Below are 16,328 nucleotides of genomic sequence, written 5' to 3'. Positions count from 1 at the left end.
ATTCTTACCACTCTTATCTTTAACAGGAACAGCAAACGCATATTTCGAGAACACATCTATAATCGTTAGCAAATACTTATAACCTTTATTGATTTTGAAAACGCCTTTTAATACTCCACTATCCATTTCTACATGATCAGCCTGCCAAAGATCATCGATACCTTTTATAACTACACTTAATCTGTCAAAGTTTTTTCTAGATGGTTTGTGAATTTCTTCTACAATGTCTTCTCTAATACCTTTACCTTCTTCTAGTCAATCAGGCTTTTTAACGAATTGGGTTTTAGTAATACCACATACAGAACAAATACCTTTCTTGAGATATCTTCCATTCTTTGTTTGTTCAATTCTAATGGTATCTTTCTTCGTATCTGTCGATTTCTTACACTTAACACAATACATCCTGTTCATTATATAGAAAATCAATAACTATCGCTGTTTAATATTATGCTATCAACATTCTCACCATCATCATCACTATCTTCGTCTTCTCTTTCTACATGCATAAGAAGCAATAGTAATTTACAATGTTTCAGATCAGAATCTTTAGATGGTCTAATTGCCAAATTATCATTTGTATTAAATTGCAATGGAAAAGTTTCAACTAGAGAATCATTAAAATATATATCTATATAATACGTATTGTAAGATGACTCTATATGCATTATCCTACCTTTATAAAGAAATTTGTATGTGATAGAGAGATTATGTATTAAAAAGAACGGAGTTTCAACATTTTCTGATATCAATCGACTATGAAGCTCTATAACATAACTCCGTTTGATGAAGTTAAGCTCTTCTTTCAACATAGCAATATCTTTTCTCACAATTGCATTATCTAACTCTGATGTCATTTTAACATTACCAAAGATATCCATATTTATTATATAGCAAACGTCTTTAGGAAAGCTCTCTCTCTATGTACATTACACCAAACAATAATTGTCCTTCTTCCATAGCAGAATTTTTATTTGGTTTAATCGTAATTATATCGTTCTTCTTAAAGTCAAAAGGTATCTCTTTAATCAAAGTATCACCCAAATATATATCTAGAAAGTATATATCCAAACTTAATTCCATGTGCATTATTTTCCCATTATAGAGAAATTTGTAACCGTTAGAGAGATTAAATATCCTAAAGATTGGCTCCTTAACGTTTTTAGCTCTTAATCGATATAGTAGAGACATGGTTTCTTTTTGCATAATCAATCTAGTAGTATCCATCCTAATCTTTTGAAAATCTTCTTTCTTTATGTATGTGTCTTGTAACGTTTCTAATGCATCTCCAAATCGTTTTCTATCGTTCTCTAATTGGGCTTCTATTGACCTAAGTTGACTTACGCTAACAACATCATTTAAATTCTCCAACAATTTTAATTTTTCTTCGCTAATATCAACATCACCTTTTCTATCTTTAACATTGCCAAATATATCTATACTCATTTATTATACAGAAAATGTCCATCCTAGTTTTTCAAAACATTTCTTTAACATCTCTATTTGTCTAGGTGAGCGTTTAAAATCAATATCAACATGAACATCATGCTTTTTCAACAGATAGTGCAATACACATTTCAAGTTAATAAACAATGCTCTTTCCGCATACAGTTCCCTAAAGACCTCGTGTAAGTTTTCGAATTCATTTATAAGTGTTTCCTCCATATGTTGTAATTTTAATGGTTTTTGATCGGTAAGGTGATAGTGTATTAAATAGACATCATCATAATATTTTGTGCATTTGTTTTTCTTTAGTACTTCTAGAACATCTTTTGTTGATATTAAATCTCTTGGTATATCTCTAAGTTCATCATTTAACACCTTGAGCACCTCTTCAGGAATAATTCTATCCTGTAAAGCTTGCAAACGAGATAACTGTAACTTAAATCTTTTTATAGTATCATACCATGGTTTTCGTACGCAAGCAGCTTTCGTTTCTTCACAAGTACTGTAAACCCAACCACTCTCTACAGAACAATCATCACAAATGTAACTACTCATACCTTTTGTTAATGACTTAATACCACAATAACTGCATTGTAATGGTCTAAAGCTATAATTTGACAGCAAGTCCTTTAAGGTAATTATTGGACGTAACTTTCCCAACTCTTCTTCCGTGTACAAAACTTTTGGTATTAACCTTTTCCATAAATCAATAACATTGTATACGTTGTTTTTATCTTTTAAGTCTATCTCGCTAACATCCTGAAAATACTGATAAAAATTATATCTATCTAGTGCATCGAGTTCATCCTCATGCTTCTCAAAATAATCTAAAAATCTATTGTGTATAGCTTCCATATTTATCTTAAAGCAAAACTTTTATGGATACAAACCATAAAAGCACTTAATCATTTTTAATCATATACATAACGTCGCTAAAAGAATACTCTTGATTTAGAAGATTTAAAACCTCAACACAAAGATGACCACATATAACTGAGTTAAAGTCTTGTATTCGTTCGTCATTGTAAAGTAAGTTTTCGGTACCAATATATTGTACCAGTTGTTTAGGAGGAACACCACCATAAGAATCGAACACGTACTTTATGTTGTTATCTTTCCAATAGCATATCCAATGAGTACCAATGTTTTCTGATTTATCAAGGTTAACTACACCACACTCATGTACATAGGGTTTTTGTGGAAGTTCATCACTCATAAATACACCTCTAAATCGTTTTATCTTTAATTCTTTAACCAACCTCTCTATATCGAAGTTGGTCAATGGTTTTAGTTTTTTGACTTCTTTGGTTTACCTGCTCCCTGCTTTTCTTCCATAGCCATATTGTGTCTTTTTTGTTCTTCAAGTTCTTGTTTATTCTTCTTAGCATCAAGTACAGTTTTAGTAATCGCTGCTGCGCCACCTGCTAATGAGCCAACTGCTCCTAAAGCTGCTAGAATGGCTGGAATTGTAAAGATAAAACCGCCAATATGCTCTTTCTTAATCTTTTTCATTTGTGCAGTAGTTAAAGTTAAATCCATTCCTTTACCTTCTTTAATTTTCTTGGCTTTATCGTTAAGTTGTTTCTTTGTTAATACATGATCAATATTTAAATCCTTTAGTTCGTTATAAGGAACACTAAACATACAACCTTTAATAGAACACATCTTCTTATTTATCTAAGAGAAAATCTTGGTTTGCAAAAGTACAGTTGTTGTTGCTCCACCAAAATCAATTAAGGAATCATTCTCATCTGTTATCCTTATCTCAAAATTATCAACCTTGTCTTTGGATATAGGGAAAAATAATGGATAAGTAGGCTCGTAAATAATACTATGTTTGAACTCGGCATCTGTTTTAAATGATGCTAAAATTCCTGTTTCTCTATGTGTGTATTCTGTATCTTTAACAAACATGCCATCTGCTATATTACAGTGAACATTTATAGTATCAAACGGATGAAACTTTGGCAACTTACTTCCAATATGTGTTTTGTTCTTTTCTAAAACTTCAAAAACATTAAACCCGAGGACAGTGCCTATACTCCCAATTGTAACATCATTACTATCAGTTTCAATTTTAACTCTATTTCTTAAATGATCTTCTGATAATGTTATGTTGATGGATTGAGATTTTAAATATTCATTAAGACTGTTTAAGCTGTATTGCCCTTCTGGTATAAAAACTTGTCTATCACCATATGAGAAACTGTTTTTTTGTGTTATGTTCGGAGTTAGATATGTACTGTAAAACCCAACTAGTCCTATACTTAAATAGTTGCTCCTGTTGTCTAATTCGTAATGGAGTTTCTTCTTTAAAACCGAAGTATCACTCGTTAGCTTAACTACCTTAGCCATTTATTATATAATAAATGAATGAGTTTGATTTACCTAGAGATATTCCAAGAGAGAAAGTACTCAAGTTAATAGAAGATGTCATTCGAAAGTTAGAATACAGTTTAAAGAAGAAAAAGAGAAAACTACGAATTGTTAAATATGCATACTACTCTTTGATCACGTTATCAGTTATTCTTTCTGCAACAACTGGGTTTATCAATATTTTTATACCTGTAACAATTTACTCAATATCAACAACGTCTTTTGCAACTGGAAGTGCTATAATAACAGGTTTGTCTTCTAAGTTAAACATAAGCAAAAGAAAAGACGAATATAAAACCATTGTCACTTGTATTAGCTCATTTAAAGAACAGTTAGAGATGATAATAACATTGAATGGTGAAATGGATAGCGAATATATAAAAGATACGTTGCTTAAGATCAGAGAACAACTTAAAGATATAAGATAGGCTATGTAAATACAAGTCAAGTCTCTAATCCTTGGCCCTTCACATGTGAAGGACCTGAAAGTCTTGTAAACGTACAAGCACTGACTAAACACATAGACGAAGATGAAGAAGACAAAGTTACATACAAACAAATCAAGGTCCCGTTTTCGGGGACCTTGTCAAGTGTACATCCTCATACAATCTTCATCAACGAATCTGGTCTGTACTCTCTAATCATAAAAGAACGATTTTCTCTATAATAAATGAGTAAGAAAACTATTAGTTGGGATGTAAAAGAGATGATAAAAGAAACAACAGCTAAGAAAAGAAATGGGGAACTTATACCTGATGATGTTCGTTGTCTTATCGTGGGTCCGTCGGCGTGTGGTAAAACGTTTTTGCTATTTAACTTCTTATTACAGCCAGGCTGGTTAAACAATAATTACTTCTACATATATTCTAAAAGCATGAATCAACCAAGGTATGAGCAGTTAAAAGATCGATTTGAAAAGACAGAACTAAAGTTTAAGAAACAAATAGCAACGTTCTTAAGCGGTAATGATTCTATTGTACCTATTGATGAATGTGAAAAATACTCTGTTGTTGTGTTTGACGATTACATTTTGGAGAACCAAGATACTGTTAGAAATTACTTTACGATAGGCAGACATAGACATTTAGACTGTTTCTATCTTGCACAAACATATTCAAAAGTACCTAAACAGCTTATAAGAGATAACGTCAACTTCCTATGTATATTCAGACAAGATGATACTAATCTTAAACATGTGTATAATGAGTGAACGCATCTCCTGTAATGGTACAATGAGTTCAGCAAAATTATGTGCAAATTTAGAAAAGAACTGAAAAAACGCACACACCCTATTCAAGCCCTTTCTATTCTTAGGTTTTGGTAGTTTTTTAATAGTTTCAAGTCGGCCCTCATCTATGGTCATCGTCCCACGTTCGAATTCAAACCCTAGATATTTTATTTTGGTTTGAAACAAAAGAGTTTTTGAAGGTGATACAGTTAATCCAGCTTCCCGGAACCTACTTACTACTTCCTCAACCAGTTTTTTATGTGATTCCAAATCAGGTGTAAATATTAACATGTCATCATAAAATATCTCTAAGTTATCCCCAATCAAGCCGTCTAATATTTTTTACATCAAATAACTCAAAACATGTGGTGAATTTGATAGACCCATCGGCAGGCGCCGAAATTGATACATTTTATTTTTAGTTACAAAAGCTGTTACCTTTTTACTATTCTCAGTGAGCAAGCACTGATAAAAACTTTTCTTAAGGTCAATTTTTGAAAATATATGGTTATTTGATATACTAGAGATAACATTTTCAAGATTGGGTGACGGAAAATTACGTGTAATTATTTTCTTATTCACAAATCCATAAGCCACGACTAATCTCTTACTGTGGTCTTTATTTTCTACTAAAAAACACGGGCTGGAAAATGGAGAGGCATTAATCTCTTCTACCACCCCCTCTTTAATCAAATCTTGAATAAAATTATCCAATTCCTTTTGTTTATAGTTTGGTACACTATATGGTTGTAACTTAACAGGAGTATTTTCTACTAATTCAATTTGATAATAGAAATCCTTCACACACCTTAAACGATCCGTACTAACGTCTGAAAAAGAAGTTACTAAATTATTTACATAAGTTTGTAACTCAGTATCTTTATCTAAAAGTTCCGAAGAAACTTTATAATTACCTTCTGAAGATGCTGCATTCTGGACCTGGAGCACCTCATGATCGACATAGGTTTCCAATTCTGCAGCCATTGTTGCTCTCCTAGCGCCTGCTGTCTTGATCTGCATGTCCGATTTTGCATGGTTCTAGCGAATCGACCAGCCTCCTCAACCCGATTCAAGCGTGCTGGAGTGGGATGGACTACGCTATCCCTAAAAGATAAAAAGTTCGTCCGAGGAGTAGACTGTTGCAGGTTAGATGTTGGATTTATAGGAATTATTAACTTCCTAGATTGAATTTTGTAAAGTCTGTTGGACACATCTATCACTGCTTGATATTTTCGATGGAAACTATTTCCCAATAAGAGGTCAAACTCTGAAGATGGAACTATATAAAAGTTTTCAGAAAACTGTTCAAAACCCATAGGAAAATATAAGCGGACACGTGATTTAACTGTCACTTGTTGTTCTCCAAGACCTACAGCTTGTAAATTAACGTCTATTTCTCTGATTTTACACTGTTTTTGCAGATTTCTAAAGAATATCTCACTCACAAAGCAGGACTCACTCCCCGTATCTAGGAGGGCACTGATTAATTTTTCTTTTATATATGCAGGCACGACTAGAAGATCTCTATTGTTTTTATTATATTGTGAAGAATTTACAGTTTGGAAACCAGATTTATTCACCAGTGACCCATGTTCCGAATTTCTACCTGTTCCTTTTTTGAAAATGTTTATTTGAACCCGAAGAACTAGTCACAATATTTTTCCGAATGGCACCTGTTTTACCTTGAAATTGTTCGCTACCTGATGACGTATGAGTATTGTCACTAGCAACTATTACATTTTGATTCAGTTCAGGATTTCCGTCTGAATATCTACTTTCTGCCAAATTTACGGGTTTACAATTTATACTAGGTTGACTAATAACGTTACAAATAGCCGTTTTATTCGTTATTATCTTATGGGGATTTTTATATACACTACCCATTACCGGTCCGACAGCATTCCGCAGTTTGTAATAATCATTACTATATCTATACATGTTATCAAAATGTAAAGCTGCGTCCTCAAGTTGTTCAAAAGTCATCGGTACCCCCTACAGTTGAAAAATTTATGAACCATTGGACTAACCATATTACAAATTAAATTACAAACAACTGGTTCCTCGAAATTCATATCCAAAACATGTATCAATGCCAATTTCTCTTCCACAAATTCATACAGAGTTTGATTTTCCCTCATAACTCGGTAAAATTCCAAGCGCATAAACTGCGTTCAAGCCAAAGGTGAGATGAATTTAATAACAAGTTGTCTACAAATGTCTCCCCAAACTGAACCTGTACCAATCATTGACTGTAAAAGGTAATTAAATTCCCCTTTAGTACGCGCTAAACTAGCTATTAAAATTACATCACACGGTAAATCCTTACTACGCACAATTTTATCTATTTTCAAAATGAACTGGAATGACTTCTCCGTATTTGTTCCGTCTACCAAAGGTAATTGATTAGTCTCGGCCAATAACAATTTATGCACCCCTTCGGTTGCTAATTTATTAAAATCAAAATTTAAATGCTCAGACCGCATACTATGTCTGTATACATTTCGTCTATCTAAGCCTGGAACAGAGGAAGAACGTATCCGTGGTCTCCCACGATTAGGTTCGACAAAGTTACCACTTAAATTTGATTCAACATTCTGAAAACAGGGATTTTCAAAAGCTACATATCCTACAAATCCTTCTTCACAACTTGAACTACTAGGTTCAAAATTATCAATATTTTCATAATTCTGCCTATTATCCATCTTTCCTGTAGCCAGAATTCAAAATTATCCGTATATTCTTCTCCTTTTACAAACAATAAATAAATGCGCAACAACTCGTGCCAACTTATGCTAGATGCACCGTCAAAAATTTTTCTCTCACAAATTTCATTTCTTCCATATATTTCCTGTATATTACTCTGCGGTTTTATTATTAACATTACATTCAAATTTAAACAAGTATATGGCCAAAACAAGTAGCACTTGAAGATTCGAAAGTTGTAACGTTGCATGCATACACACCAACCGTGGTCCCGTGATTAACTTGTCTGCAGGCAAAAGCCAAACCTTGCCTAACTACTAGAGACAGTTCCTCCCTTTACCTGCATACAAATTAATCACAAGCACACTTTGACGGGATAGTCGTTCCCCGATTCTTGTTTTGGCATGCAGGGTAAATTCACTGAAAAATTAAAAATCTCTTTTTTTTCCTCGTAGCGATTAGGCTTAATTTTGGAAACAGGAAATACAGGTAAAACTCTCAAATTTCAACTTGGAACAATTTGTTAAAAACCAAATATATATCCAACAATAACAATAAATATCCAAAACCTGAAGTAATTCGATTAAATTTCCCAACTTCTTCAAAAACTTTTAAACAAGTAATAACTCGAAAGATTAACATTAATTTTCCAAATCTTCAAGAAATCTCCAAAATAGTAAAACATTAATTTACCCGAAAAGTATTATTACTTCCAAAGATCCATTTTTTTCCGTACACATTGACTTACTGATCCCAAATACTGAAATTAACCTCTTTACGGTACTCACTGACGAACTGTTTCCAAGTATTGAAAATTAACTTCTTTATGGTACTCATTGACGAACTGTTTCCAAGTATTGAAAATTAACTTCTTTATGGTACTCATTGACGAACTGTTTCCAAATATTGAAAATTAACTTTTTTCTTTCCCAAAACCTACAATATTTCTCTGGTAGGTTAGGAATTACCAGTAATACGTCCACTCTTGTTTTAACTGGAATATTCATTTCTGTTAAATCCCAACATTATTAATGCGCTCTGAAAAAGGTTAAGCTCTACCATACACAATGATTATTGGGATTCGAACCCACATGGGAACTCCGAACCAATATGATGTGATCCAAACCAAAGAATTGGGGATCTTATGCACTATAATGGTAAATAATGAGAGGGCGAATAAATTTTAAATCTCCTTCCACTGCCAAAAGAGGTTAAATAATTCGTCCTCCCTTCATTTCCCAACACAGTACCAAGTTCAAGCCCAATTCTTCAAATAGGTAGAATATAGCACTCTACTTACCAAACCAGCATAAAAAAGATCACACATAATCTATTCTTCAAAATATACGGTTAACACTATATTCAAAGCCACTAAATTCATATAACATTATGTCAATCATCAGATAATTCCAAAACACGTTTTCCAAATAGAATTTCAATGTTAAACCCACGAAACAAAATTTAGATTAATTTCCATACTACTCTCTTATAACTATCCCTTACCCTTTCGAATCTTCAAGTGGCCGAGCCATCATCCGCTTCCACCTAGCAAGCTGCCGCTGGCTGCCGTCTCTTGACATTCGAGGGAACTCCTCTTAACTAGCACTTATAACTGAAGTGGAAGGGCATCTAGCGAGTAGAAGCCGTATTACTTAACTCCTAGCTTTACATTCAATATACAATATTTCAGTTCTATCACAAATCTCTTTTTTTTTTCTTCGACGAAAACGCTAATATACGTTACAATGTTAAGTTTGGCAGTAATACATCTTTGTATGTACTTAGGATCGTCTATGCATAAAGTTCAAAAAGATGGCATCAAACCGTAGAAATGTTAAAGTTCGTGCTCCTGCTTCGGGAAAAAATATTTGTGCTATCTCTGTGCTTTATCATTTCCATTGTGAATCCAGTAGTAAGGTTGCGGCTAGAGTCTGCGTTCGATAGTATCTCCAGTTGCAAATGGAGTGAAATATCGTTATCATTTATTGCTACAGAACACTCAATTAATATAATTTCAATGTTCAACACAGATGGCAAGAAATGAGTGACTTGGAAAACGTGATCCCACGCTAGAGAAGTGTACCAAATCAGGTGCTCCATACTCTGCGTTTAATGTGGTGATGTACAGAAGAATGTTGTTTAAAAGTGCAGTGAAGAGGAAACCACCTTTAAACTATACTACCAAAATATGCAAAGCATTAAAAACAATTTTACGGACTAAATATGGCTGTTTAGTGGTGAGTGAAACATGTCTGAAAGTATCGCTAAGGAACAGTGGAATACAGTTTCTCAACCAATTATCTACATAGAAAAACGACCGCAAGACCATAGAGGCGGATTGTTTGTAGTATTAAAATAAGTGGAGCAGCAGAGCACAGAATGATCTCGTACGTGACTGTGAAAGTATTTGAGCAGAGGTAAGTCTGTCCAAAAACAAGCTTCGTCGGGTGTTTCTGCAGACCATATAAGAACATTCCTCAAAGTTTACTTGAAACGTGCCACAAATTATTTCCAGATGATGTCACAAGATGACAAAGTTGCTCATTTTGGTGACTATACCTTGGGCTTAGATATGGATCTACAGTAAACATGGGATAACATCAGACGCAAACGACATCCCTTTGTCGAATATTCTACTCAAGCACTCGATTTGGGATAGTACAATTTTAATAACTCGCGTAAAAATAATAGCTTAGATTATGTCATCTCTATTTTTCCGACAGGATGCGTCACCTCATATAGAGTTCCTTCTCCCAGACAGCGAGTTCACCGTTCCCTATCTTACTCCCAATCCCAGAAGCCAGCAATGCAACTAAAAATGAAAGTTTGTACCTGACTGAAGGAAAGCCGCTTTGGGTAAAATTTGTAAAATACAACAGGTGTTACAATTGACACTTTTACTAGATGGAACAATAGACGAGGCACTGGATTCTTTCGGTCATGTTTTTAATGCAACAATAAATATTTTGTACTGTTCAAAAAGGAAAAACAATGAAAGTTAAAACAAGTCGCCACACATTACGAAATAATAATAAAAAAAAGCTTTGTGAACTGTGGTGTGCATTTCCAAATGAATACATATCTTAAAATATTTTCTGATGTAGGACTTAATATTAAAAAAGCTATTGAGATGCAGCAAATACCTAGACTAAATTAAAAAAAAAACTCAGACACCAGCATCAACAACACTAAACAATTTTGGTATATTGTCAGATCTAAGTCTAAAACTTTTAGCATACCTCTTGTAAAGTACAATGATGTATCAGGTGCACAAGTTGAGGAAAGAACAGAAAATTTTAATGAATTCTTTTGTAATAAATTCTCAACAACATAATCAACGTACTTTCCTGTTCAATGTGTTTACTGGTGTCCACTATATCTCATTTATCTATTACTCTTCCAGAGGATGAGTTACTCTTATTTTCTCTCCGGCCTGAGAGCCTCTGGCCAGGACAAAATAAACTAGACCTTTCTGCGTCCGACATCATACATTATCTCTTTTCCACTTTCGCTCATTTTTAATAGATGTTTCCGGAAAACCTGTTTTCCTTGTTCTTAGAAAAGAGCCCGTTTATCTCCCGCTTCTAAATGTGGATTAGAAAGTTATGTGTCATTTTAGAGCAACATCTCGCTACTCTGAAACATATCAATTCTCTGCGAGAAAATTATCAAACACATTACTTCCCGTTCAGTACAATCCCAAAGTTGGTAGTGTTGGGTGGACGGCCAATCTGCCGATAGAGGGAGCAAAACGTGATTTTTTCTTGTTTCCCCTTTACATAAAAATGTAAAAAGTTTCATTATTTTTCAGCCGCTGTTTCGTTTTTAACTGCCATAACATCAAAAATAAATCAAGAAGACCATATCTGTCCGAGTTAGCATTAGAGCTATTAAATGAAAACCTGAAAGCTCCTCCTAAAATATCAACTTTGCAAAAAAATTGCTAGTGTGCTTGGCACAATACACAAAACAAACTACCGATGATGAACCAGTCTAACCAATCTGAGGAGATATATGCTACATCTGCGGGTAAGGGAAAACAACAGAACTCGCCTTGAATGTAATGATTGTGGAAAAAACGTGTTCAAAAAGCAGTCAACAATTACCACTACTTGCAATACATGCCAGCAAACTCAGAAAGAGGACAGTGACGTGGATGTTGATTAACTTTGAACCCACCTTGAGTCTACATATTGTGGAAAAACATATGCAAAAGCACTCAATCATTACTGCCCCCCCTGCAATAAGTATCAGCATTATCACAAGCTAACTGACATGGATGTTGATAAGGTTAATACTGTTTTTTGTGTTTTGTTCAGTGTGTTCAGTCATATTTAGCAGTGTTGTAATTTAATTTAAACGTATACTTTTGGTCACAAATGATTTGTCTTTACTAAACCTAAATGCTTCAAAACATACAATTTGCATCATGCACAATGCTGAAAAATATAAATAATCGATCACGGCCGAATTGCCGTCGTCGCGAGCGGAAACGTGAATTGGCAGTACGTGAGATTGATAGGAGATATTGAACGAATTATATCGCACTTTTGACAACTGAGATGTTTAGCATTTGTATATTTTATCACGTGTGTAACTTGAATATAACTTTTTATGTACAAACATGAATTTTCAGTAACTAGTTTCACATATCTTACAATGTCTTTCCACTAACAAAATATTGACTTCATGTAAACGCTTTTCACAATTATGCACAGCCATCTTTTACCTGTATGAGATAGCATGTTTCCTCAAAATTGAACTTCGATTATACCATTCTTCATAGTCTTGACACGAGCAGTACCTCGCCATCTGTAGTAAAATATCTGTTGCGAAATATAAACTTTAATTAAGTCCTTTCTACACACTTAGAACGCTTTAGTTTGTTCCTTAGTATTTAATTATATTTTTTTCTCCTGTGTGTTTTAACATGTGCATTGCAAAACGTGAGCTCCATATAAATCTTCTTTTCACCTGTGTGTTTTCATATGTGTGAGAGTTTCATCTGTGTATTAAAATGTCCTGCCAAACTTGAACATAGACCAAATACTTTTCCGCAATCGTCGTATGTGTGAAGTTTTCCACTTGTGTATATTAAAATTTGTCTTGCCAAGCTTGAACGCGAATCAAATGACACACAAGAATCAGAAGTTGCTAACTCATTATTGGTAGATTTTACAGGATCGCGCTTTTAATTTTATAGAAGTATTGAAATACCGATATATTAGTACAATGGTCTAAAATTTTGTATGTTGGTTCGTTTCGACAGGTGTGACGTTGTCTTACAGTACCAGATACTTATAACATAAACAGTAGACTTTTGAATAAAACTTAAAACCTGATTTAACAACTTTTCTTATAAAACGAGTGAAAAGTTGGTAAGTCAGTATACTCAACAACTTCTGAGCACCCATTAAAGAATAGGTAAGGAATACGAAACATAAGTACGAACTTTATTTTTAACAACCCACATGCACATTCACTTTACATCATCATCCCGCGCTTTAGTAACGACTGTGAGCGAGAAGGAATAGAAGATAGTGTGTGACGAACTTTTGGTACACACCCTCTTTCCGAACATACAGCACGAATTCCGGTGAAGTCACTAACACTTTGGATAAGAGTGCCAGTAATGTCGCTTTGAAATCAAAGACGTCAACAACTGGAGTGCAATCATGTTCGCTATTATTAGTGAGTCATTTTTTGACACATACACCCTTAATACGATTTTAACCTAAAGTTTGTTTGATCAGTTTAACCGATTTGGAGGAGACGAGGACTTGATTTTTTGATCGCTTCTTATTTCCAATTTGTCCACAGTTCCTGTGAGTGAGCATGAAAGAATGTCCTGGAAACGGGTAATATAAATATATAAGATGAAAACAGAACTCCGCAACCATGTATCGGCCAGCAAGATGCAGCCAAAACGCAGATGGTCCAGAAAGTCTTAGGTTTGGAATAGACATGGAACACGTTTTTCCGCTGGATCTACACTTGTAGCTCATGAGGAAGGTGCATCCTCATTCTTGATGTCCCTAACTCCCTTACATATAAGAAGTCTCAGGAAGGGGTATATTCGGAGATTTTATCTTTAGATAAACATTCACTTGTGAAATCGTCATTGGAATCTTCCTGGGCTTCAGCCATCTTTTCACTATGCAGCAAACCCTGAGGAGGAAAGCAGAAGCGCCGTTCGTAGTGTACATGCGGAACCAATTTCCCGTAACACCTGCCCCAAGAATACAAACTTAATAACTTGTCTTCCAAAACTCACATTCCATTACAAAGGGCAGGTAGGACATTTCAAGGAGTTAATGTAGTCTGATTCCTTTAACATTTAATTCTATTGTAGACGTATTTAGTATGGTATTTATAGTGCACTTAACATTCCTTTCAAAAATTGACTTAACAAATTGTGAGTGCGTCAAATTCTTTTGTATTTACTATGCCTACTTACTTGTCTTACCAAAGCTGAATCGAAACTAAATCCTATTGAACACCCTACGCTTCTCTTTGGTTATTGAACTGTGCTTCAACATGCGATTTGCCAAATGTGAACTACCAGTAAATGTATTTGTACACTCTCCGCGCGTGAGATTTTTGTCCTCTGTAGATTAGCATTTAATTTGCTATAGGTGAACCTTGAGTAAATACCATGCTACGCTCTTTGGTTTTTCACTTGTGTATTGAAATGCCTTGCAAGGTTTGAGCGTAGAGTATATCCTCTTCCACATCATTCACGTGTGAGATCTTGGTCCTGTGTGGATCAACACGTATGAACGTTGAATAAATTTCATTCCACGTTTTTTGCACGTGTGAGATTTTCTCCTGTGGATGTGTCTTGAGCCAAACTTGAACGTCGATTAAACGCCTTACCGCACTCTTGGCATGTGCGGTTTTTTTCCTGCGTGGATTAACATGTGTGTAGCCAAAGTTGAACGTCGATTAAATGCCTTACCACACTCTTGGCATGTGTAACCTTTTTCTCCTGTGTGGATTAAGATGTGTCCAGCCAAATTAGAACGGTGATTAAATGCCTTACCACACTCTTGGCAAGTGTAAGGTTTTTCTCCTGAGTGGATTAACATGTGTCTGGCCAAATTTGAACGTAGATTAAATGCCTTACCACACTCGTGGCAAATGAGAGCTTTTTCTCCTGTGTGGATTAACATGTGCCTAGCCAAACTAGAACGGTGATTAAATGCCTTACCACACTCTTGGCAAGTGAGAGGTTTCCCTCCTGTGTGAATTAACATGTGTGTGGCCAAAGTTGAACGTCGATTAAATGCCTTACCACACTCTTGGCATGCGTAACCTTTTTCTCCTGTGTGGATTAACATGTGTGTGGCCAAATATGAACGGTGATTAAATGCCTTACCACACTCTTGGCAAGTGAAACCTTTTTCTCCTGAGTGGATTAACATGTGTTTAACCAAAGTTGAACGTCGATTAAATGCCTTACCACACTCTTGGCATGTGTAACCTTTTTCTCCTCTGTGGATTAACATGTGTCTAGCCAAATGTGAACGTTGATTAAATGCCTTACCACACTCTTGGCACGTGTGAGGTTTCTCTCCTGAGTGGATTAAGATGTGTGTAGCCAAATGTGAACGTTTATTAAATGCCTTACCACACTCGTGGCATGAGTGTAGTTTTCCTCCTGTATGAATTAACATGTGCGTAGCAAATCTTGAAAATACACTAAATTCCATTCCACATACTCCGCAGATGTGGGATTTTTCACCTATATGCACTAACTTACCGCTTGACAAAGTTGAACTTTGACTAAAGCGTTTATCACTCTTTTGGTACGTAGCACGCTTTTCACTTTCCTGTGGCAGCATATGTCTTGACAAACGTGATCGATGAAATCCTTTGCCAAACTGCATCGAAGTATGTGATTCCCCATCTGAATGAGAAATTGTTTCCTTTAATGTAATAAACGTATCCTCTTCTCCGTGGAAAGCTAATACGTTAGAGTGCCTGTAACAAGTTCAACCAACAAGGAAATGTGAATGGAGATAATGATTAAGTAGCAACAAAAAATATAATCATTCGCTATATTTCATGATAAGATTATACTTAATTTGTTTTATTACATAAAATATTGAAGAAATATGAAATGGAGTACCACAGAGAAGTCTCCATATCTCTCTATTCCCAAAATAAGAGGCTGTAGTTTGTTTCACTATATCAAATTGAACCATCATTTATATCGTGCCGGTCATAAGTCTTTGACCAGGTAATGGTACCTGCTTCTAAACAAATGCGCAGTATGAGAAATAAATCTCTCTTATCTGTGTTTCACTTGGAGAAAATATAAACTTGCGATCCAAAGGTTTAAGAGCAAGTCAACTTACTAATATAAAGTATACCGAAGATCTCTTACTTATATCATCATAAGAGGAACATGAAAAGCTTTTTGAATCGAATAAAAAAATAACATACAACATTCCAAGCTGAGGCTGAGAAACTTAACGTAACCAGACTAAAGACGAAACATTTACAGCGTATTGATCATGGTTAAATGTTCTAGGCGGTTGACCACCAATCTGGAGAATCTTCGACCGAATACACC

General features: G+C 34.8%; 1 protein-coding gene across 1 annotated transcript in view; it reads right to left on the bottom strand.

Annotated features, from left to right (window-relative positions):
- Positions 1-16,328, bottom strand: part of LOC145682369 (uncharacterized) — a 52,384-nt gene that overhangs the window by 23,425 nt on the left and 12,631 nt on the right. The window contains exon 2 of the mRNA XM_081753946.1: positions 5,962-15,733. Coding sequence (XP_081610072.1) covers positions 14,623-15,733 — 1,111 coding nt within the window. The 3' untranslated portion in view covers positions 5,962-14,622. The remainder of the gene's footprint in view (positions 1-5,961; positions 15,734-16,328) is intronic.

This window comes from Thermobia domestica, chromosome 3 (genome assembly GCF_964235325.1).
Source record: "Thermobia domestica chromosome 3, izTheDome1.hap1.1, whole genome shotgun sequence".
Lineage (NCBI taxonomy): Eukaryota > Metazoa > Arthropoda > Insecta > Zygentoma > Lepismatidae > Thermobia > Thermobia domestica.
This window is presented reverse-complemented; position numbering and strand designations above follow the sequence as displayed.